The sequence below is a fragment of the Colias croceus genome, chromosome 9, assembly GCF_905220415.1.
Source record: "Colias croceus chromosome 9, ilColCroc2.1".
Taxonomy (NCBI): Eukaryota; Metazoa; Arthropoda; class Insecta; order Lepidoptera; family Pieridae; genus Colias; species Colias croceus.
The window spans coordinates 3075515-3101899 of NC_059545.1; the positions used below are offsets into that span (position 1 = coordinate 3075515).

General features: G+C 33.7%; 1 protein-coding gene across 1 annotated transcript; it reads right to left on the bottom strand.

The window, feature by feature from the left end:
• Positions 1-889: 889 nt before the first annotated feature.
• LOC123694217 (protein ELYS) lies at positions 890-26168 on the bottom strand. The gene is made up of 39 exons (XM_045639582.1): positions 25842-26168; positions 25525-25654; positions 25006-25292; positions 24380-24771; positions 23967-24119; positions 23334-23466; positions 22659-22772; positions 21079-21243; positions 20601-20785; positions 20169-20294; positions 19767-19858; positions 19428-19531; positions 18756-18918; positions 18244-18366; positions 17204-17365; positions 16228-16339; positions 15535-15838; positions 14429-14573; positions 13660-13856; positions 12938-13020; positions 12732-12856; positions 11835-12045; positions 11164-11279; positions 10676-10772; positions 10412-10512; positions 9813-10211; positions 9501-9572; positions 9016-9141; positions 7646-7759; positions 7331-7402; positions 6333-7227; positions 5626-5998; positions 4671-5520; positions 4065-4210; positions 3058-3126; positions 2664-2747; positions 1872-1999; positions 1446-1534; positions 890-1017 (listed from the first exon to the last, which is right to left on the bottom strand). Exons 1-38 carry the CDS (start codon positions 25936-25938, stop codon positions 1454-1456), a joined length of 7326 nt encoding a protein of 2441 aa, XP_045495538.1. The 5' UTR covers positions 25939-26168; the 3' UTR covers positions 890-1017; positions 1446-1453.
• Between the last annotated feature and the right edge of the window lie 217 nt (positions 26169-26385).

A 26385-nucleotide genomic window follows, 5' to 3' on the forward strand; every position in this document is an offset into this window, starting at 1 on the left:
TAACGCGGCCATGCAATAATTAAGTACCAAGACTCGAGAGACATTTTGTTCGATATATTATTATATTGAATCGAAAATATCTACACACTAGAAAGATGTCGCGTCCTAGCAACTGCAAGTTTACCGATTTATAAATAACTTTCAGGTATAATAGTGTATTGGATTTGTAATTTTAGTTATAATTATCTAGAATCGAAATTCGAAATATTATTTAATAAATTTGAACTGAATGGATGTGAAAATTTAATAGTAGTGATTAAAAACTTAAGGATTCACCAGTAACGAGAATAGGTTGCCATAGCTCTTACAATAAACTTGTTTAAGTGATCTTTTACCCTTAATTCATAAGGACAGTTTCCGTTTGTATATTTGAGATTATTTGACTATATTATAGGCAAGGTATTTTTTAATTATTGAGAAAATTTTAAAGCATTTTAACTGTATTTGAAGATTTTTTGGTTTAAAATACTTTAAAATGCTCTAGAGTCTAGAGTTAAATAATTTTTAAACATATCGCTTAGTTTTAGTGTCTTTCAATCAATAGGAAGTGAAATTTTTGTAGATTACAGATGAATTTAGATTAAACGAACATAGAGCAAAAGCTTTCTTTCGTTTTCTTTTTAGTGTAAACGAAAACTCGTCTTCAGTGTGTATTAGAACATTGCATAGAATGTTTTCAAGGGCACTAAGAACAACGAAAGCATGCTCTACGCCTGATTACACTAAAATAATATGACATAGTGGGGTTAGAATGAGCATTCGCTTGTTTTATGTGTTTTTTATTTATGCACTGTAAAATAAGGCATTTCGTACACAAGGCTATTGAGTAGTGCATGAAGGTACTTATAGTACACGTAACACGACATTAAAAGGAAAAAATAAAACACAGTTTTTAATAATTGTATTGTATATTAAAAATTAAAAATGAAAAAACAAATAAAATTAAAAATTAATTATCCTATTCCATACATTTGCTTAACATTATTAACACGCTTCCTGTAGATTTTCTCCCGAGACCTGAAAATTGAAAGAAAATTCATTAAGAATAAAGTAATAAGAAATTAAAGAAATAGTGGTTAAGTCTCATTCGTTTTAGTTTTTAACCGGGATATGTAGTAACTAGCAAGTAATGAATCTATACTAATATTATAAAACTGAACAGTTAGTTTGTTTGAACGCGCTAATCTCAGGAACTACTGGTCCGATTTGAAAAATTCTTTCGGTGTTAGATAGCCCATTTATCGAGGAAAGTTATATCATCATACGACCAACAGGAGTGGAGCCAGACCCACCCCCGTGGGTGAAACCGCGCGGAGCAGCTAGTAAAAAATATAATTAAACTAGTTGACCCACGCAACTCCGTCTGCGTTCAAGAGGAATATTTTTCCCGCGTTTCAAAGAGATATTAATTAGATTTTTATAATATAAGTATAGATATTACAAACCAATGAAACTATAGTTGCGAATTGCGTCGTGTGGGCGTGCCCCGCTCTGACGTCACGGGCGAGCCCGCCTTGCTGTCGGCGTCGCGTTTCTGTTCATATAAAACATAAATATATTATTTTAATGAATTTTTCAATTGTTTTGATGAAAAAAGTTCAGTTTCATACATTTTTGACTTACAGTATGAAATCTATCAGTAATATAAAAAAATGAGTTTATTTTACCAAAAATTTTAACACAATTTACTCAAATTTTATATAATATATTATTATAAGTTATTCTTTTATAAGTACTAAAGTCCATACATAATTGATCGATACTATTAGAGCCATAAGAATTTTCTTCATGTGTATATTCTATTGTGACCACAACGTGAACGCAAAAAAAAGAGAAACACAAAATGAAAACGCATACAAGGCAAAACGAACCTTAACATCGGTAGAAGTCCTCCGCTTGGGCGTGTGTATCGCTTGGCACGCGCGTGTGAACGACGCTCTGCGCCCGCGTGTGGGCGTGTCGGGGTCCGCTAGCGGGGAGCCTGCTACTGGACTGCTTACTGCGGATTACAATGTTTTGTATAATTATGAATGAATGAATGAATGAAAATACTTTATTTGCACCAAAACAAGGAAAATACGAAAAAACACGTACAAAAAGGCGGCCTTACCGCTAAAGCAGCGATCTCTTCCAGGCAACCTTTAGTCGAGGATAATGAGAATTACGTTATACTATGATGAGGTTGATGGTGCAGAACACAAAAATCATTAAATAAATAAGTATAAGACTACATATGGATATTATAAAGATAAATAGTAAGTAAATAGTAATTAGTAATTATGTATTTTTAACATAAAAAAAACTTATTGCCTGGAAATTGACAAAATATCTAGACAAAATTTAAATGGGACCACACGGGAGGCTGTTGATTACAAATAAAACAAGAATCATCGAAATTGATCCGTTATTTCAGGTAACAAATCCATCTTATTGAGAAACTTCGCTGGAAGTCGGTTGATAAATGTAAGTACTGGTATGGGAATATTTAGAATGTTGGGAGCAAATTCTTCTTTTATACAATTATACAATTGCAAATAAAAAAATGAATGAGTTTAACGTAATCAAGATGTAGAAACAGTGTTGTATGTATAAACTAAATATCCATATAAATAAATAGTTAACATCATACATTCAAAAAATAAAGAAATTGACAAACAACTCACTCGAGACATCTGCGGAGATCCTGCGACTGATTCTGGCGGGTTTCACTATCGTTTTAGTTTCTGATGCGGCGCGACTTATACGACCTGTTATCAATTGCAAGTCTTTTTTTATAACCAAGATTTAATTCCAAATTTATACGAAAACAGATTGTATTTATAAGAAGTTTTAGTTCTTTTCACTTCGATTATTACAAGTCTTATAAACGAATTATCTTTCGGTTGTTATTCAGAAGATGATCAAAGATCTTCATATCGAATTGTAGTATTCAAACAGTTTTTCCAGGATATAAAGACTAACAGTTTTAAATACTAAGAAAAAAATCTACAAAAGCTAATCATGCAGTTAACTATACAAAATTAAAAAAAGTTTTAATTTATTTAATAAGCAACTTACGTGTCGGTTTACTAGCGGAGGAAACGAGCGAATCGGGTGAATTCTGAAACTCTTCGGGATCGGGCGTGCCTAGTTTTAGTGATAGATAGTTACTGTAGTACATGCTATGTTACTAATTACTACTATAGTTCGATTCAAACTTAATGGCAGCTCGGATGTTAGGTGCAGGTCCCTTAACGTCCCTCTAATACCTTAAATTGTTTTCTGCGCATCGGATCGTACGATTTTCAGTGCGGCTATTAAGTTTGAATCGTACTGTATCAACGGCTATAATATTGATAATATTATGAGTAGAAAGGTGTAGATGGGCTAAAATCACGTTGGAATGTGGATAATTAGCCAGAATTCACTTTTCTTTTTTTCGCACATTAAAGTTGAATCATGTCATCTTACTTTGACGTCTAATCGTGTATGCGTTAGTATGCCGTTTTTGAAGATCAAAATATGATGTGTTGGTAACCTATTTGCACCTATTTACTTATACTGTCATTATTTAATAAATTTTGATACATACAGCGTCACTTCCAATATTAACATTAACTAAGGGCTAGCGCGCAAGAGCAACTTTTGTCTCCGCAACTATTTTGTCCCTCCCATCAACTCCATGGGCTAGTAAGAAAGTGTGACGCAACTTCCTATAGAGTTGATGGGAGAGACAAAATAGTTGTGGAGACAAAAGTTGCTCTTGCGCGCTTGTTCTAATAATTAAAATTCTCAAGTAAATAGAAGGAGCATTTGTGTTTACGTAGTTTGTAACATAATATAATAGCCGTTGATATAATAAAGTCAAAGGAAGGATAGTAGCATGATACTAAATTAATAGCAGAGAGTAATATTTATTTGCTGAGTGCCTTATTTAAATACAAGTGCAGTCTATTATTAATTGTTTAGTTAAATAGCTTGTCAATGTACAGCTTGTCCATTTAAATGCAAAAAAATAAACATTTCTACAAAATAAATTCAAGCAAAATTAACTAAAAAATGCGGGTAGTTTAACATTAACTTACCCTCAAAATCAGATTTATCTAGAAGTGAAATTGGATGTATAGTTTGTACGTCCATCGAAGTAGACGCTTCTTGCGAGGGCCTTCGCCGACGACCAGGCGATTTCGCTTGAACCGTCTCTAATACGGCTTTTTGGGAACGGAGTAATCTGTAAACGCATATTCATGTTTTTTTAAATTTTTTTTCATGAAAGCATTGTATGTACGTATATGCACAATACACGACTAGAATAACAATAATAAAGCAAAAAATGTCGGAAGAAAAACTCTGTCTACGCGTGTAGGCAGACTTTTTAGATTTTTCTATGAGCGATACTGCCAAGGAATAGGTAATAATTTCAAATAATATTATATGCCACTCCATGCCGCTGATATAGCTGAATGTAGCTGAATAATTAAATATATTTTCGATAGATGTCATTTAAACGAGGTGGCCAGTACAGGCCACCAACGTATCGTGCGTAATGAGACCCTTTTTTGCAGATTTTTCGTAATCGTGTCAATGCAATTTTAAGTAACATCATTGTAAAATAACAAGAATCGAGAACTCAGTAGTATCGATATGCGATATATTTTATTATATGAAATATATTTAATAAGTCAACTCACCGTCTAGCACTGGAATATTCGTTAACATCTTGACTATCCTTATTCGCGTCTTCAACGGGCGCTTCCGGTATCACAGACAAATCGGTTTTAGTGTTCAATATGGATTTCCTTCCTTTCCTTACGCTCCTATCTCCGTCCTCACTAGCTTTACTCTTTGCTGACTTTCCCGAACTTTCCGAAGCAACGCTAGCTGTATCGTCATCTTTTTTGTTACTACCTCTTGTTCGACGTCGTGGAGTTAATTCTTCTAACGGCATTAATTCATCGTCCTTTTCGGATAATTCTCTAGATGCCCGTCTGGTAAGAATCTTTCTTATTTCTGTGTTTGGTGTTCTGGATCGTCGACCACGTCTGGGCGAATCTTCAGGCGTTTCTGGAATGTTCTGGTCGTTTTTCTCTGACGTGGTGCGTTTGCGTGGCGTTTTTGGTTCAAGATCTTTGTCAGTATCTGTTGTTGAGCCTTTTCTGGACTGTTGCTTTGGATTTTCTGTAGCAATTTCAGTTGTATCAGTAATATCTTGAGATTTAGTGGACGTCGATCGCTTTCTAGTGCGAGGCGCTGCCTTTTCTATTTGCGTTTCTTGAACTAATTCACCAACTGCTTGTGTTTCTGCTTTATCTTGTTTCTCTTCAACTATCGTGCCTTTATTTACATCACTATCAGTTATTTTCTCTTGCTTATCTGAATCTTTATGTGTTTCCTCCAATTCTAATTTCGTATCAACGTTTTGTGTGGTTTCCTTTGCTGTGGCGTCTACAACATCCATATCTACTGGAGTTTTGTTTGTTTCACTCATTTTAGTTTCAGGAATAACATCTACAACTGATACCGTGACTTGAACTTGTTGATCTGTAAAATTAATTGCAAATTTACATTCAACAATATATGAAAAATTTGATATATCATCACATACATGATAACTAATACAAAAATCTACAACTATTAAATCCTTACCTTGATCAGTTTCCATAGCGACATCATTATCATTTTTCTCTTCTTTTTCCTCAGAATAATTAAGATTCCCTGATTGGTCAGATTCGATGACTGAATTATCATCGGTAAGCATTGACGCATGTGCTTGGTTCAAATCATCAACCACTTCTATAACTTGAACTACTTCACTCTGTTTATTATCTTCGACATTATTATCATTTGTTTCATTTGGTGATTCTACTACTACATTATTTTCAACATTTTCTTCACTTATGACATTTTCCTGTGCCTCTTGTTCCACTATTTCCTGGATTTGTAGTTGATTCGAATCTGAGTCTGAATCGTTTATGGATATAACTTCAGCTTCTTCTGAGCTTGATGATGATGATGATTCCTGAAAAAAGACAAGTAAATTTTGATTTAATTACATAAAGAAATATTGCATAAATAAAATAAGCGCCCATACATTTTTTATCATTAATAGAGGTTCTTTTTTCGCACTAATTTAAGCGAATATAATTGTATCTTGATATTATAGTAGTATCAAAAAATTATCTAATATTATAGAAGTCAAAATAACAGTCTATTTTTCATGTTTATCTGTTGCTTGATCAAATTTTTTACAGGAAAATGTATGTATATATATTCATTTTTTCACAAAGTCTAAGAGGCAAGACGACAGTCATAAAAATCGTCTTTTAAGTCTTAATCTTATAATTAATACTTACTTCCTCCGAACTTTCCTCTTCCTCCTCCTCTTCAACTTCCTCCACCTCGACTTCCACCTCAGTGCCAGAGTCAGATTCCTCCCGACACTCATCATCAGACATCTCCCCCTCAATTTCATTAATCTCCCGCTCAATTTCCACAATCTTCTCTTTTTCCTTCTGAATAACTCTCGCCGTATCTTGTTCCATTTGAGATTTCCAATTTTTATCCATATCAATATCACTGTCACTTGTCATTAAACTCGACTGATTGATCTGTTTTTCAATTGTACTATCATTACCTAAGACGGATTTGCCCAATTCACTTTCGTCCATCTTAATTTCAGGCGGTAGTTTTTCCACCTTGTTGTCTGTATGCGAACTTGTTTCTACGGAACTCTCGAAGCTATGTAACACTGATTTGCCCGCGTCTTCGTTGAAAGTCGTGAACGGTAGGGATTTAACTTCTGCACGAGTGACGCTTTCTTCATGAATACTAGATGTTTCACCCATACTGCTTTGGTAACTGTGTAGCACTGATTTTTCTACAAATGTTTCGTGAATGCTAGTAAACGCTGGGAGGGGTTTAATTTCATTGGAGCTTTCATCCATTTTGGATATTTTCCCTGCTGTTACAGATAGACTATCATTGGAGCTTTGTAGAACAGATTTGTTGACTATAGGCGAGAAGGTAACGTCCATCAAACTAGTGCCTTGTTTGGAAGCCTTCATTGGAGTACATTCGATGATACTTTCAGATTTATCTTCAGTACTTTCTGATTCGACTGTCTCTACGTTTTGTTTAGTTTTAGCGAATGTGTTCGCTTCTAAGACCATTCTGGAGAGCGATTTTTTACTCTTGGCAGTAATGTCTTTCTTGGGTGACATTAGTTTTTCTGGTGTTTTGGAGCGGCTCCTACAGTAAATAAATAATAGATAATCATTTAATTTTGTTCTCCAAGAGATAAAAAACAATAAAACCAACGCTTTAACTCTATTTGCGACATAAATGAATTTACCTCAAGCTTCGTGGACTCTCTAAAATGTGTTGATCTTTTTGGATTTCCACCTCAGGAGTGCGGGATCGACTTCTGTTAATTAATAATTATGCATATTAAAATTCCCGCAAAATAACTAATTTTAACAATTATTATAAACATTGGGAATTTATCTGTTCATGTCTTATGAACGCGAAAGCTGTTGGATACAATTTTACTTAAAAATGCAATAAATAAAGCGGAAAGCTCATGAATTTTTTTAAATAATAATTGTTGTTTAATGTATTTCTAATTAATTTTTTTTCAATTATTATTTATTTTATACTAATAACTTACCTCAGGCTTCTACGTGTGGGCGATTCAGAAGGCTTAGTAGGCGACTCCTTGATAACTTCTAAACGAGGCGACTCCATGACTCTCTCTATTCTTTCTGGTGTGCGCGATCTGCTTCTATAAAATATATGGGGTAAATATATTTTATAGAAGTAAAATAAATTCAATTTTGAAAGGTTTTTGATTTGTATTAACCCTTAGCTGGTATCGCCTTTTTTGGCAACACTACCGGTATCGTGGGTCAAATTCTACCCATACCAAACAATCTGTTGTAGAACGTAGATTTTTTATTATTTGTATAAAATATGGTTAGATAAGAAATAAAAAAATATTTTTTTACAAAATTAACTTTATTTAATTTTAGAATATATAAAAAATATCATGTTTTACACGGATTTGTAATTAACCTTATTTTATGGCACTTTTTGGTTAGTGTGCACTTAAAACATAAAAAAAAAATAGAAATGTTAGAAAAACTTTAACTAAAATATATTTATGGCACTTCTCATATCTTTATTATAACAAAAAAATAAATTGCTTCTGAAATCAGCATAAAATAAAAAAAATGACAACCAAATCCAAAATGACTTCTACCATCAAATATCATCCTCATCTTCTTCACTCTCATCTCTCGTATTTTCGTTCCTCGTATATTTTCTATTATTCTCGTATTTCCTCTTCGTTTTCACTGTCGTCAGAACTTACTCCAAATACACTGTCTTCTGAGCAACTAACAGATTAGGGATTGTCTCGATCGCTGATGATTTTGTCGTCACAAAGTTGGTTTACATTTGGTATTCTTTCATTTTTCAATTCCAAATCATCACTTAAGTCGTCCATCAACTCCTCGATTTGTCTGTCGTTCAAAAAGCCCTCCAATGTAGTACAAATAAACAATAAAACAAAAAAGTAAGTAATTACACTCAGTGAAAAAAGTTACTTATTTGGTGTCGTGGGCCGAACGTGACCCAGAAAGCTACATACCTCCGCTCCTAAGATAGTCACGGTGCTGCACATCCACCCCCCGCTGCAGCTAGTGACGCACTGAGAATACTTAGAAGCGCACAGTCGTTGCATAAATATTTAAAGAATTATAACCGAAAATGTGCGCTTCTGGGTCAAATTTGACCCACGATACCTGCTAAGGGTTAAAAATAGTGTGCAAAATATAAAGACCACAGGATATAGTACTATTCATATATTTTATGCTATTGGGAAACACAATATTCAAGAAATACAAAGACCAAATATTTCGATTAAGGAAACTTTCCCTGACATCAAAATAAAAATAAAAGTTAAAAATACCCTCAATTATAAAAAAATACCATTTTTTTACTCTAATTAAAGCCTGTGTTATCGATAAAATAAAATACCTAGTAGATGGTACAGACAATGTATCTGTAGGGTTTAATTCATCAGCATGTTCCAATTTTGGCACTTCCAAGATGGCCGGCAGGGGCGAAGTACGTGGGCTCACTTCTGGCGTACGAGATCGGCTTCTAGAAACATCCATAAAGTAAGATTTATATAAAGTGATGTATAAACCAAAAGATAAATGAAAAATAGAACGATTCTGTATTACAATACAAATACAATATAACCTGGGTTCTGAAGGTAGTAAAATTAACTACGTAATTCATATTCATAATTAATGTTTTGGGAAAGTAATAATTGTACAAACAAAAAAGGCTAAGAATTTTAATTAATAACTCAGCCCCCGGAATCACAGACACAATAGAAAATCTATTGTGTCGTGGACCGATCGGGCCGCTCGGGGCTCAATGGGTTGATTTCTTATACTGGAACGGTTATGAAATTTTTATTTAGTCTATGTCGATAGTTTTAATGTTAAAATTACCTGGTAGCTCTGTTAGAACGAAGTGGAGTAACTATCGGTGAGTCTTGACGTTCGGGAGTTCCGCTGCGGCTTCTAGAAATATTGAATTGTAACCATACGTACTTGTTTAGTTACGGAAATTTATACATTTATGTAGAAAAATCTTTAATTTTCTTTGCAACAGTTTACACCTATTTTTTTTTTCTTCAGGAAAATGTTTCAAAAATAACTTAACAAATTAAGAAATGTGTTGAATTTTATTGAGGAAATATTAGCTTTTGAATAAACTGAATCATAAAATAAATCTTAACTATAATACGATAAAATACCCACCTATTAGCCACTGGTGTACTTTCACTAACACCAGACCTGATGCTCCGTCTACCTTTAGGCGTTTTCGGTACAAAACTCAACTCCGCTGAGCTATTAAACTCCATAACATCATCCGTCCTTGTCACACTCGTACCAAACCGTATTTCTATCTCACTCTTCTCTGTAACAAATCGTCTTGACTCAGTCGTTTCCGTACCGAATCGCCTCATCTCACTCGCACGTGTGTGATCACGTATGTCTGTCTCTCTCTTACGCTCTTCGGGTTCTGGCGTTCGGCTGAATCTTCTTTCACCGGAATAACGCGGGTTTATTAGAGTTACGGGTATATCGGCTATGCTCTCTATTGATGTGTTCGGATCGTCCGATAGACTACTGTTCGCTGATATTGATAGGGATTTTCTATAAAATAATAATAATATTTCAAATTAAGTACAAAAAATAAATCTTTCCATAAATCTGGTCGTCTGTGAGCTATCACTAATAACTAAAATTTTTTTTTTAAATATATTCTTAGGTAAAATTTATTTATATCATTTTCAGAGCAATAAAGTGTGAACAAATATTTTTTTTTTCAAATAACATCGTGTTACAAAAGTTACCTTCCTTTAACGGAGTCCTTGTATGATTTTCTCGGATTAATCTTGCTTTCAGCCGCGAATTTCTTTGGCGGAGATTCCAATGTTTTGTCTTGTTCTTGTACCTATGAATGAATTATATATTCATACAATATAATGCTAAGTCCTTAATAAAACAATAATATTATATTCTCAATCTTTATGTAAAAATTCATTTCAAGCTAGAAACTTATTGTGTAACTTATCAGTTTTTATAATCGTTTAGGTTTAATTTTAATATGAACTTACCTCATTATCAGGCGAATCCGGGGCTTTATGTATAGCTATTGCGACAGGAGAAGTTGGAGGCAACTCCGTTGGTGTTGGTATTGTGAAACGAAGGTGTCTGAAAAAAAAAAAATTGTGCAATTCTTTAATAGATTATTAAAAGTAAGGGTCATATTTTTTAGTTTCTGAATGAAATAAACACTTTTCTGTTCAAATTTTCACGATAATACTTGATTTTTTAATTTTAGGTAATGGAAAGGACACTCTTTAACACTATTGAATAGTGTTAAAGATAAAAAAGTTCAACACCGCGAAATACATAATGCTCTTTAAATAATTATGTATAAATAATAGTTAATAGTATTAATTCCAGAAACTAAAACTCCTTCAGTATCTACGTTGGTCACTTCAACAAAACTCAAAAAACATTTATAGAATATAGCCTATTATAAAGCTTATATGGATAGGATAAGGTACCACATTTACTAAAAATAACAAAACAAACATACTTATTAGTAGAATCGCTGTAATGCGTGTGATTGCTGGCCGTGTCCATGTCGTCATCACTGTCCACCGCTAAATCCGTTACAGACACTGCGTTCTCTTGCCATTCCGCTCTTCGACTCTGAAAATAATTTTATGTGATATCTTCACACCTGATCTTTTAAAGTACTAGGTTAATTGTGTGACTTCATAAAATTAAATCACTAGATATTTTCAACTCATTTTAGCGTATCTGGTCTTGACCAAAGATGGTTTTCTAATTTGTATAATATTTTATAAATCACTCAACAAAAAATATCTATGTAAATAATAAAAACAGATTTTTACCACGTTCTTATTAATGTTTTTCAATATTGAGCTTGCCGTTTAAGATGAAATTTATAACAATGAACAACATTCTAGAATAATTTATCTCATTTTGTTGTAACTAAATTCCACATAGTCAAATTTTTTCAATATAAATTACAATAATTCGCGTTTAACCAGCATCGTACATGTCCTTTATTTTACGGTTGCCTGGAAGAGATTGCTTTAAGCAATAAGGCCGCCATTTGTGCACTTACCATATTCATGTTCTCCATGTTAAATTATATATATTTTTTTATTACTGGTATTGTACAATAAAGTGTCATAAATAAATAAAATAAATAACTTCCAAATTATAACAAAAACGTACCTTCAATATACTCTGCGGCGTCTCCGGCCGGTTGTTATGTTTGTACCTCGGGCTCTCAACATCGGGCATGTCCAACAGTGTAGCGATCTGTTCGCTCAACTTTTGACTAACTTGAATACTGCCCGATTTGTTTTTAGGCGTTTTGGGGGATAGATCGAGACGGGCACGCTTGGCCGGTGTGGAGTCGTTTGGTTTTTGTTCGGAGAGATAACTGAAATATGTATTTAATATTATATTTAAACAAGGAAAGCCTGCATAATTCCCGTTCCTGTGGGATTTCGCGGATAAGAATGTATTTTTTTGGGTCTTTAGCTACCTACATAACATATTCCATTGTAATCGGTTCAGTAATTTTTACGTGAAAGAATAACAAACATCCATCTATCCATCCTCGCAACTTTCGCGTTTATAAAATAACTAGCTGTGCCGCGTGGTTTTAGCGTGATAATATATAGCCTATATTACTCGTGGATAATGTAGCTTTTGAATGGTGAAAGCATTTTTAAAATCGGTCTAGTAGTTTATGAGCCTATTCATTACAATCAAACAAACAAACAAAGTTTTCCTCTTTATAATATTAGTGTAGATTGGGATTATCGTGACGAAGAAATAAAAGATGTCAGTAATCCATTTGGTTATGAGTTTAGCTTCTTCTTATAAATTATACTAGCTTTCCTCCCGCGGCTTCGCCCTCGTTTTCAGAGAAAACCCTGCATAGTTCCCTTTCCCGTGGGATTTCCAGGATAAAACCTATCCTATCTCTCAAGTTGGATCGAACTGCACATGGTGTGCGAATTTTATTATAGTTAAGTGGTTTAGGAGTCCATTGAGGACAAACATTGCTACACGAGATTTATATATATTAAGATTTATTCAAATATATAATTGATATCAAACCTCTTTGTCTTGTATAGTTTAGGCGTGCAAATGAACGGTGTTTCGTCTATATTTAACGCTCTTTTTAGTCCTTTCCTCATTTTCGGCTTATTTATCCATGTTTCACTTGCATTTTCTATAGTGTCCTGTAGAAAAGAAAATTTCAAATAAATTTTATAATCTTTTAAGTTAAGTTATTTTTTTTAACAAATATATTAAGAACATACCTGTATGAATGAAGATTTGTAGGTAAAGGTGTTTTTAAGCGAGTTTGGTTTCACATACACCGACATCGGCTTTGGAGCGACAACTAGAAAGATAAAATGTTTAATATTAAATAAAAAATTTATGTTTCAAAATAAAAAAAATATGTTTACAAAGCCCAAAAAAAAAAAATATTACTCAGTTTAAGTACCAAGAATAATCGTTTTCTCTTTCTCAATAAAGTAGGTTGTTGCCAATAAGAAAAAATACATCACCAAGAGCGTATCTCTAGTATTATACACTACTGTCCGTACTACATTTTGAAAACTCCACTAACTCTAGCTACAATACTGGTTAGCATATTATTAAAACACATTAGAAAAAAGAACACCACCGTCGCTCGTACTGGCCATCCAGTACCACTGGCCACCTACATTATGAAAACAAATTCAAAAAAAGAATGCCACCTCCGCGGCTCGAACTTGCAATCTAGCAGCGCGGCAACCACGCTCCCTATTCAAAATTGGAACACTAACCATGCGGTTCATATTCGCTATCCAGCAGTGCGGCAACCTCGCCGGCTATCCGCGGTATGCCCGCCACTAACGCGGCTACAAGCGTGTCTCTAGTGTTATACACTACTGCCACTACTACATAACGAAAACTATACTTACCTTACTGGCCATCTACATTATGAGAACAAATTCCAAAACCGAAAGAACAAATTCAAATATAGAACACTAACCATGAGGCTCATATTCGCTATCGAGCAGTGCGGCAACCTCGCCCGCTATCCGCGGCACGCCGGCCACCAGCGCGGCTACAAGTGTGTCTCTAGTGTTGTCTCTTTCTGTCGCGTCTGTTAGCGAGTCGGTGGAATGAGCGCCGCGATACCGGGGTTTCGATTTGATCTGCTTGTTGTATTGTTCCGCTTCTAGGTATCTGTGAACGTAAGGAATATGTTGGATGTATTCTCAACTAATAGAAACAATTCTTATTAAACATACTTTTTAAATTTAATTCTAAAGCATTGGACGTTAACAAAAATTTGATTCTAAATTGAACATATACATAAATTTATACATTGAACAGAGATTAGTCACTACATAGTATAAAACAAAGTCGCTTTCTCTGTCCCTATGTCCCTTTGTATGCTTAAATCTTTAAAACTACGAAACGGATTTTGATGCGGTTTTTTTTTAATAGATAGAGTGATTCAAGAGCTTCCTCTTTTAATATATCATTTTAATATATCATTTATTAGGTTTTAGACAAAGCGGGCGAAGCCGCGGGCGGTAAGCTAGTAATTTATATACTATTTTATTTTTAATTAATTATAAAAAATTATATTAAGCTTTTTCTTTCTACCTGAACTCAACAAGGTTACACATATAGGATTTAATTTTTTTCATTTCAATATTACAAATCAATGTATTATACGAGTTACATATAGTGAAAATACCATGTCTAAAATCCAAAAAGTTTTGCTAAGTAAAATCGCCAATAACTTTTACCTAGATTGTTGTAAGAAGTACATGACCAGTATATCAGATGTTTGTGGCTCGTTGCAATCTTTCAAATATTTAATAAAACATTCTTCTTCCACTGGTAGTAAAGTCACTTGTAGAACTTTTGCTAGCTGTCCCGTGTTACGACAACCTGCAAAATCAATAAATTAGACTTAAAAACTGAAAACTAAACAATATATAGATGTTTGACATCATCATCATAATAAATATACAAGCATACAATAAAAAATTTAAGGTTTAAAATTATTCGGATAAGCCCAGTAGTTTTTATTTTGTGAGCATTTTTGTCTGATCTCGATGACTTAATTGAAATGTAGCAAGTAACTTTGATTCATTTCCAGGTAACCGATTGAACTGAAATTTTGTATACGTATGTAAATTGGATAGCGATGAAACATTATCATGACATAGAGCTGATTTGATGATGGAATCGGAAGGTGGCCATAGGAACTTAGTAATAATATATTGACTCAACTTTATCGAGTTTGGGCTCGTTTGATTCGTGTTGAAAAATACACTAAAAAGTATTAAATAAAAATAACTTCGTTAAAAACAACCGACTTCAAAAACGGAAAAGTAAAAAATAAAAAAGATTGATATTGATATTATTAATTACTAAAAAAATTTTTTGGAAATGTTCTCAATTTTAAAAACATTGTATGGAATTTCCCCAATGTCAGTCTCTCACTCCATAATGGGTGCACCCAATATTGCCTTTTTCGCTGCCGTCTTCGGTTTCTAAGGACAAGAGCACAGACAACAACCGTCTCTTCGAAATCCATGTTGATAAATGCAGAAAATTTTAAAGAAAAAGTTGCGTTGCTGTCGCTTTCGTGTGCGCATCGTTCAAAACTTTGCGAGGAGACAGCGACAGAGACAAAATAGTTGCTGGACAACTAAGTTGCTCGTGCGCGCCCGCTCTTAGAGTAGCTTCAACTTCCACAAAAAAAAAAATCGTATTTTGCCCATAAGAAATAGATTGCTAAAAATTTTTTTATATATGCAATCACTAATTACTAATTACTCACCAAGCTCATATTGCAGTATTAGATAAGTTAGTAGACCAAGACCTGTACCTTATTAGAACTCACCTTTAAAGAAATAATTCAGCACTTGCACCTTATCCTCATTACAAACCACACTTTGGACACACATTCTGACCACATCTAGGGCTTCAAACACCAGACCCCTTGCTAGATACAGATCGCAGCACGACTGCCAATCTTCCAGTTTATCGTTATTCTTCATGTTTTGTATGGGAGCCGGTTTGCGAACGTGTAAGTATTGTAAGGCGGCTTGGGATTTCTTTTGTGCGAGTAGAGATGATAATACGACTTGGTGTTGCCAGTCGGTTAGTGTGTTGCCTGTTAGACATTGCAGTTGGTCGAGGGCAAACTGTAAAAAAAATAAAAATATTGAATTTGATATTTTAGTTTTCAAGAATATGTACAAAAAATTCGATCATGAGGCGGGATTCGAACCCGCGTCTTCTGCCTAACCGGGGCTTATTAGGAATATTTTAACTAAGATGTACGCAATCTATTCATATATATTTGTTGAACATTTGTAGATGTATTTATACCTGTACCTTGTTTATTTGTAATGGATAAAAGAAAAAGGTATTGCTGCTATATAATTTTCTAAGCGACATAATAATATGATTTATTACTTTACATTCCAATCAAATCGAAACGACGCTGATACAGACAGAGTCCTAAGTTGTTTGCTATATAATTGACCCTACAAAAGAAATAGATCCCATAAAATAACTCCCAAATCCTTACATGAAAGTCTCTATGATCCAAATGCCAGAAGGCTTGCGTGGCGCGTACTAGCGTCGTACTGAGACCGAACATTGGCGGGAACTGCATCAAACGACGGATCACCGTTTCGTATCTGAGAAGAAAATTGTTTTTTTATAAAGAATTTTGTATTATTTGTACATATACGTAGACAAGCACGCATATACGTACACGCACATGCGTACACTTGTACGCACATGTGTGAAACATATGTAACACTAGATTTCTGCCCGCGGCTTCTCCCGCGTTCTCAAAGGAAAACCCGCATAGTTCTTGTTCCCGTGGGATTTCCGGGATAAAACCTATCCTATGTGTTAATCCAAGTTACCCTCTATATGTGTGCTAAATTTCATTGTAATCGGTTCAGTAGAATTTGCGTGAAAGAGTAACAAACACACACACACACACATCCTCACAAACTTTCCAATTTATAATATTAGTAGGATGATTACCACATTATTGCATTTGTTTTTGCTAAATACAACTTTTAAGCAAATAATATATAAGATTACATGTGATACATTTCGGAACCATTCCGAGCATTCCTTTTTCGGCAACATTATCTTTTATTGTAATACGACATTGCAACTGAAAATAGTTGCAGAGCCGTTGAATTAAATTAAACCGCTATAGTTTTCGCGGTGGCGCGGCGATTTGTTACTAAAATATGAATTTCACTACATAACTTGTACAAAGGTGCATACATAATATCTAATTCATTAACTATCTTTAATATAATTTTAATAAATAATTTTATTAATTATTAAGCTATTGCATAGCTTCTATCGCGGGCCTTGAGCGCGGGGACCGAATCGAGAAATTCCGTAACGAAAAACCTCACGCTCCCCACTCCGACGGGCGGAGGTGTGGCTTGAGGCATAGCATGCAATAGCTTTACCGCGGCAGTCCCCGAGTGACACACGTCTTTTTTTTATTTATTTATTAAAGTAATACATACTGTGAATCATCATACAGCATAGAGTAATCGAGCAGCAGATACAGAAGCAGCGAATGTTTATGTTCTTCAGAGATATCCGGTAAGAGATAGAGTCGTAATAACGCGTAGAGTGATGGAGGAGGGTATAAACCGGCACATTCACTGCCGGCTCGTTTCCATATTCTGGAAATTGGTGAAAATAATTATAATTGACATGACATTTATTTTTCTTCTATTAATTGTTGTGGCCATGTTTCGAGAGATTGCAGTATATTTTGTAACTTACTTGTCACTAAATATTACCGAATGAACACTTGGAATACACTAACAAAAAAAAAGTTATCTTTTACAGTTGAATGTGTCTATGAATACAGAGCAAGAAAAAACTTTAATTATTACAAAATAAAAATTTAATTCACATCTTTCGGTACTATACTTAAAAACCGGCCAAGTGCGAGTCGGGCTCGCGCACAAAGGGTTCCGTAGCAGCAAATATAATAAATTACAGTTAAATCAACCTATCTCAAAAACTATAAGAGATACTTTGATCAAACCAAAAATCGTTGAAAGAGTTAATTAGCATGCATCACCTCTATTTTTTTTAGAATTTTATACCCCGTAGTTATAAAAATAGAGGGGGGGGGACATACTTTTTACGACTTTGAGAGCTGATATCTCAAAAACCGTTCACTTTAAGAAAAATGTTTTTTAGAAAACTTTATATCATTTTAAAAGACCTTTCCATTGATACACCACACGGGTATGTACATCGAAAAAAAAAATTTCATCCCTCAGTTACATGTATGGGGGGCCCCACCCCCAATTCTTTTTTTTACTATTTAGTGTCATATTTTTGTAGCGGTTCATACAACACATATTCCCATCAAATTTCATCACTGTAGTACTTATAGTTTCCGAGTAAATCGGCTGTGACAGACGGACAGACGGACAGACGGACAGACGGACATGACGAAACTATAAGGGTTCCGTTTTTGCCATTTTGGCTACGGAACCCTAAAAATGACAATTACTTCATTCACTTATAATAAAATAACACTCACTTATGTACAACTTCCCCTCCAAACTCGTTGAGTATAAGTTGGTCCACATATAACAAGGGACAAGGGACGCAGCTTGGATCGCCTTCTATCGTATCTCCTTGTATGCGATGTAGTTTTACGCGACTGTGGGTCAATAATAAGAGATGATTGCAATTTTATATTATTTTTTAAATGAATGAAATTTATTGTAGAAATAGAAAAAATTCACGGGCGGCCGAGTAGTCAGGCGTCGCCCCGGCAAGCCGAGAGACGCGGGTTCGAATCCCTATGAGATCAAATTTTTTCTATTCTTTAAAAATTTGATTTGAGGATCTATTAGTTCATATAATGTGTATACTCCATTGTGTGTTAAATAAATCTAAGAGAAAGTGTTGCTGTCTTTTGAAAACTTTTATAATTACGTACCTATTTAACAGATATGATTAGAAGTTCAAGGACTTTAAGTTGCATAATTTTTAAATAGACATGATTTGAAGTTAAAAAAAACTAATTATTATATCCATTAAACTCACCGTTTCTTATAAACAGCATACAATTGTTCCGCAGGGTACGGCAACGCAGCATGGGGGTGGTTTCGCTCCGGCAACAGACCGACCCTTAGAAACCATTGCACCACTTGGAAGTATAGAGATACTGTGCCGATACCTTTGTATTTTTCCTCCATTTCGCTTAACGCTAAAACAACATTGAATTTTTAATTTTAGTAACATTTAATTGTAACCAAATATTACAAAGTAGCTTATTCCCCGGGGTTTCACCCGCATTGCTCAGCTCCTGTAGGTCTTAGCGTGATTATATATAGCCTTCCTAGATAAATGAGCTATCTAACACCGAAAGAATTTTCCAAATCGGACCAGTAGTTCCTGAGATTAGCGCGTTCAAACAAACAAACAAACTCTTGAGCTTTATAATATTAGTATAGATAATACAAATATATATCTACAAAAAGTACAAATAATACAAAAACTATATACAATCTTTTTATACTAGATAATTACACCAACAATAATTTTACACAATAATGTATAAAGAATTAATAACAGTCTCTCATTTATTAAGAGCGTCGATATGTGAAAAAAAATGTACATAAAATACTTTTAGATACACCCTTTATAAGAATAAAAAACTGTTTAAAATTGTCATTCATTTAAAACGAACGTAACAAAGTATAACATAATACATACCATCAGGCACAACAAGATTACAGCATTTCGTTAAGACCGCATCGAGTAAACCCGTCAACTGAGTCAGCTGTTGTACGCAATGTTCCAGGCATCTTATAACATTCCTGTAAATAAGAGAAAATAATAAATCATTTGTATTGTAAGTCAATAAAATCTGGCATAATAATATTGACTTCACAATTCCGTCGTTTGAAAGCGTGTGGAATCAACAACCTTTTATTTTAAGTTAGTTACAGATGAGTACAGAATGCTTGTACCAAAAAAATATGAGTATAATTAATAATTGTTAAAGATAACATTGTAAAAATTTACTCATAAAAGCTTAAATTAGTAAATTACCTGTCTGGTAACGTAGCTGACGTGAACAATGGTGAGATGAGTTCTTTAGCATTTTCCTTCAATTCAATAGCTCGCCTCCAACTCCAGTCAACCTAAAAATAGTGGTTTCGTTAAAAAAGAACATGACTTCATAAGACAGCGGAGTGGCAACGTCGCGTCAGCCGCCCGTTAAGCGGACATGCGCGACGTTGCCGCACGGTAGACACGCTTTTGTAATCACTTATAGACGAACGTATTGCGTGCAATAGGCCTTGACAAATATGGAAAGCATTACACACATTAGTATAAAAAAAAGTTAAAGCTAAACTCAAATTTCATATTTTTTTAAATTAACCTTGTATGAGTTGGATTTAAATTACAATATTTTTGTAAAATTGAACAACTATACATCAATTTTCATACCAAAAAAGTAAGTGTACAGCCAACACCAGCGTGCGTGCCGGTGGCCCACTCTTGCGCACATCGCTTGAGCAGTTGCGATAAACGAGCTTCTAGCGCCACGGATAAAATGAATTTTCTTTGTTCATCCTGAAAAGAAAAAAAACATACATACATTTCTAAGTAATTTCATTAAATGGAAAATAATGATTTAATTGGGTATTCAAGGACCTAAATATATATCACGGTATAATTAACTAAATGCAATCAAACAAAGCTCTACATCAAATGTATAATTGCGAATAATTTTATTATAATTATTTAACAGATTAGTCTCTAGAACAGTTTTTGAATGAGTCCGGTTTTGACTCTATTACCTAATTTCACGTAAATTTTTTTATCATTAAACAATTAACACAAAAACAAAATCACTAAACAATTAACTAAACTACTCACCATAGACATATCCACATGGTGATCTCTATACAACGGCATCAAGCCCGCAGACAAACACGCGGTATACAGTCTAGCGGGCGACAACAGACAGGACGGACCGGCCTCCGCCATGGAACTTATGATTTGACGTTGTATGCCCACTGTGTGGAGTACTATGGCTTCGGAAGTGTTGAGGCAGACGCAATCTGAAATTATTAATTAAAATTAATGTTTTTTTAGCACTTTTTCCTAGCATTGATTGTACAGGATGGTAAGATAAATTAATAGATGTTGTATAGGTTTATATACAAGATTGTTTATAAAGATTTCACAATCACACAAGTGTATGATTTTAAATTACATAATTTAATTCATAGAAATATCCAATATGATATCAGTTCTAAGAAATAGTTGACGCCACAAAATACACAAATCAATAACCGCACTATATAAATAACTAAGTTTTAGTTAAATAATTAATATTTCACTGTAAACTCACCATATTGCAAAGAATTCGGATAGAAATGTTCCTCCAAACGCGTGGCATGTGAATATGGCGATAGAGATACTGGATCTAATCTCATATCGAGTGATAAACATCCTCTGCCGAGCTCTGAACACCACGCTGTACTCATGAATGTGTTGCTTTGGAGTTGGTATGTTGCTGCAAAGAAGTTTCATGGTAGGTTATTGTTCTTTTTTTATAGAGTGGTTGTCTGTGGAGGTTGTTATTAAGTTAACTTGAATTATTTCAAAGTATGGTTTTTGCTAGGGACTGTAGTTCAGTTAAAGGCCTGTTCAAACTACAGCGGTATCCGCTACCGCCGTAGGTAGCGGTATCCCGATATGCACGCGATTAAATCTCTGACGTTCGTTTCGTGGCGTAAAGATGCTAGTAGGGGTGAAATAAGGAGTGGAACTCACGAACTCTCCATTCCGCAGCATAAAACCTCAGCCTTTCGTGGGTCATTCAAATATAGCGCGACGAAATGTTGGAATAATATCCCCCCTCCAATAAAAAATCTTAAGTGTAAGTCCAATTGCTTGCTTATTCATTTCATAATTAACACATACTAAACTACCCATAAACTTGACCAAAAATATTATCTCCTATATATATTATATAACTTATTCATTATATATTTATTGAATATATTATGTACTTATTATTATTTATCTAATTGCATACTCCTTCTATCTTAGAGGCGCAAACTAGCCATGTGGGTATCTGGCAGAATTACCAGCGTTGTGGAGTTTGCCTCTGCAACATTTATGCTGAGCCAGGGCCTTTTTGTAGCTACAATGCAATTTTGATATGTCTAATGTAATTTCGATTGTTATCATGTTATTTTATTTTTGTAATTTTGTAATCTTTTTATTTATTTTTGTATTTTATTTTTAATGGTGTCTTGAATGTCATATCATTGTGTTGTTTGGCTCAATAAATCTTTTTGTATTGTATTGTATTGTATTGTATTGACGTAGTATACTCTAATCGCCTACCAATCTGAGAATGGTAGTTTGAATAGGCCTTAAGTTTAGAATTTTATGTATTTAATGGTAATGGGATTTTCACTGACTGGTACCATAAGTAAATAATTTCTTTTTAATCTCAGAATGCACACGGAAAATCCGTGTCTTACACTACGCTCCTACGTGTTTGAAGTCGCGACCAAAGCTTATAAACACAGTAAAATTATTCAGTCACTACGTATTTTTTTCAAATATGTGTATTTTTCATTATAAGTTAGTTTAAAAGATAAATAAATCTATTAATTACTAGCGGTCCGCCCCGGCTTCGCCCGTGGTACATGTTTACGTTTTCTCTCCATAAGAACCATCCTCGTACGTCAAGGAATATAATAAAAAAAGAATTATCGAAATTGGTTCAGCCGTTCTCGAGTTATGCGCTTACCAACACATTTTGCGATTCATTTTTATATTATAGATTTATTAATTTTCAAGTAATATTTCTGTTTTATCCCAAATTTAACAAAGACGAAATAATAAACAATTGTACAAAAAAAAAGTAATGTAAAATGTATGTTAGCAAAAAAAATTAAAATCTGTCATATTTACCTGGCATCTGGTCTTTATACCACTGGTCCAGATCAAACAATAACATTCCATAGTGAGACGATGTAGTCGTTTCGCCCCAGCACTCCCAGACCAGTTGACATAGATTTAACATCGCTGAAATAAATCATAAACAGTAGTAAGGTTAACAGATCACTTTAGAGCTATTTTAATCACTGCATAGGATAAAATATCGTTACTCTCCTCCATCTTTGGGTATGTATGTATCAATCAATCAATCATTTATTCTCAGAAAAACACAATTAAATACATAGTATGTTTATTATTAAGATTTAAACAATACAAGTATAATACACATGGGTATGCTTAGATTTTTAGAATTACGCAACAGATTTTTTATGTTTTTTTTTTTAATAGACAGAGAGAAACATAATAAACATGTTTAATTAACTGTTCTACACTAAAAGATGAACCAAATTAAATGAATACCCAACACAGAAGTTTGTCATGATCTATTATTTCGATAAAAAATAACAACTAACATTATAAATCAACATTTAAATACACATTAGATTAATAACTCAGGCCCCGGAATCACAGACACAATAGAAAATCTATTGTGTCGTGGACCGATCGGGCTGCTTGGGGCTCAATGGGTTAACATTTATATATTACATATTCTATTTTTACACAAAAATCATAATAATAAAAAAATACCTTCTTCCCCTTCATCTCCCAACATAGTATTAATGGAATATGTGTGACAAGAAATGCATCTACCACCCATGAGATGTGGGTGGTCCATGGACCCTAATTCCACTTGAAAACGCACTGTAGCCGTTGAAAATTCCTGTGAAATAACATACATAATATATAACTAAGCTGCCCTAACAGTCAAATTTGTCTTTATAAATGTCTAACTTATAAAGTGACTATAACTCATTGTTTCCATCAGTGTCACCCACACACCACAATCATATTATACCAATAGCAAATGATTGTATGCTTTATACATAAAATAATTGTTTAAACATTAAGCTAAGAAAATGAGATGAAAAAAGAAACATATTATTGAAGTGAAACTTCTTTATCGGGGTTGTGAAAAATTTAGTGTAACATTTTTTCGGTACGCGTGACATTTTTCCGTTACGCGCTATCTTTTTCTTATCTCTACCACGCGTGATTCGACGTGTTTCTGTAAAGTTGCATATAGTAAATTATTTTTTTAAAAATAAGGTCATAAAGAAGTTTCACTTCTTACGTGTGTACACTAGTACACGCACACATTTTTATTTTGTTCTTTTTTTATTGCAGACTACTGTTAAAAAAAAAAACTAATAAAATTCGTACCTGATACAAGCACTTATTATCCACTAACATCCTCTTGCCTTGATATGTTAGCGAATACATAACAGCCAGTGGAAACTCTTGTTCTTCAAACCTGTCTGTTACTGAGAAAACGACCCATAAGTAACAAAATGCTCTAGGATCGTCACATGGTTCCTGTAATAGATCATAAAGGTAATTATAAGAGTTGAAATATAATTTATTATTCAAAATTTGCCAATTAACTGTTTATTTTGTTCTGCATCTTGTATCTGCTAGTAACAATATTATTTTATACTATTCAACACAACTAAGAAAATTTTGACTGACAAAGACCACAATATTATGGCAAAACTTTTATTACAATGTTTACGCTAACAATCTGTTGTTACAAAGAATCTAATCTGGAATTATTTTATTCACACTTAAAACCTTACCTGAAAGCCAAAGTCTGTAACCGGCAAACATTCCACATTAACTTGAGAAGTGAACTCTAAAGCCAAGTCTAGAATGTTCCACAGTTGAAACGCTCCAAAATTGAAGCCCACAGCCAAACTGCCTAACTGCGGTATATATTGCACTACAGTTACTCTTACATGATCTTGTTTTGCTTTCATTCGAGCTGTACCATCCGGGTTTCTGAATATGTATTGATTATCTATGAACGAGTCTTCGTTCAGTAGTACAGCTAAATGCTCATCATTGCTAGCTGGTAATTCGCCTTGCTGTTCAATCTTATGTAATACTTTTAATGAAATGTGCACTAATGTCGCAGGGTCTGTTTCGGTTTTTACTAGATGAGCGTTGCCTTGGGCTATATCTTTCAATGCTGGAATAAAAATAAGATAATGAATGTAGTAAAGTTTTCAAATCGTTACAGCAAGGTTTTAATTTATAATTCTTATTCATTCATGCATCTTCCTAAGGAAATAGTTCATTAAACTAACACACTGATAAATAGTAGTTCAACAAATTGAACGAGTATTTATCTCTTGTTTTTTTTTGTATAATTTTATCAAACATGTATATTATATTGTTTCCATTATAAAACATCAAACCATACCTTGCAAAAGGGCACTTCTATTTAGGTCAATCACGAAAATTTCTCCTCTCTGCGTACCAGCCATTATTAGCCCATCAAAACAAGTAAACGGGCCACTAGACACATCATCACACAAGGCCAGCTCAGTGATGATGATATCTGATTGGATACAGCGCAAGATTTGAGATCCATTTATATGTAATATGCAAATGAGTCCACTATCATCACACTCGAGACTAATGACTAGCTGTTTGGAGTTGTGTGTTAAGGTTTTTGGCAGCTCTATGACACTGGTGATGGAGATGTTGCTAAAAACGAATATTATATTTTTATATATTAAGACAAAAAAGTATTTATTCACAAAGAAAATAAAATTGTAGTCAAACATTATCATCTTTTCTTATTTCATCGGAATCTGTATTAAATGAGATTAGAAGAGAATTAAATTGTGGACAGTAAATGTAATCTGTTAGTTTTGGTTTATTTTTATGTTTAGGTACTTATTTTTAACATAGAACAATAAAGAACTTCATATTATACCTTGAACCATTTCCAAAAATCTTTGCTGCTACCTTTAATCCACTTCTTAGATCCACCACACAAAACTTGGGTCCCAGTGCCAGCCAGCCGTGCTTCGTGTCTCGTAATATACCTCCCAGAGGTGAACTTTCTGAAATATAATAAAATAAAACACCATTAGACTTTGCTCATAATTTTACGTCTTTACAAGTCTAATAATGATGTTTATAATCGCAGACTACTAAACTATAATATGTATCTATCAAATCAATATCATACGCAAGCTCCCGATAAGACACTTGAACTTCTTGGGTTCACTGAATATTCAATTTACTCACCTGTGGCATCATCAGTAGGTTGTAGAAAACTAAACACAGCTGGAGATAAACTAGTAGTTTTTAAGATAGAAAAAACGCTGTCTTGTAATTTTTGCATATCGTTATTTTTTTGTATTTTTATATTAGATTTTATGTCAACAGTTAATATATTTATAGGTTATACGACATTATATTAGTTTTATTTATTCTTTGTGATTATGATTGGTAGGAAAACTTTGTAACACAGATCCTAGATATAAAATATTTGATAATTAAGTGAATAATATAATTTTATCGCATAACGGCCGTTTAGACGTAAATAATCCATTCAATACCGGTATGCGCGGATTAAATTTTTCTATGATGTCATTGTCAAATGTCAAATCCACAGAATAAATATGTCAAATCCACAGAGTAAATATTTTTTTTTCAACGAACGTGATTTAAGTTCACGAATAATAAAATCGATTATTTGAATCGATTTAGTTTTAGTAAGTATAATAAATAAGAAGGTAACTTATAATTGACTAGCTTTCCGCCCGCGGCTTCGCCCGCGTTTTCAAAG

Excerpts from the sequence above, each read along its gene's own strand:
- LOC123694217 (XM_045639582.1), bottom strand. The coding sequence starts at position 25,938 with ATGCAAAAATTACAAGACAGCGTTTTTTCTATCTTAAAAACTACTAGT. Across the intron at positions 19,532-19,766 it reads TCAGCTACGTTACCAGACAG|GAATGTTATAAGATGCCTGG; the intron begins GTAATTTACTAA and ends TCTTATTTACAG. Across the intron at positions 9,573-9,812 it reads AGTACACCAGTGGCTAATAG|AAGCCGCAGCGGAACTCCCG; the intron begins GTGGGTATTTTA and ends CAATATTTCTAG.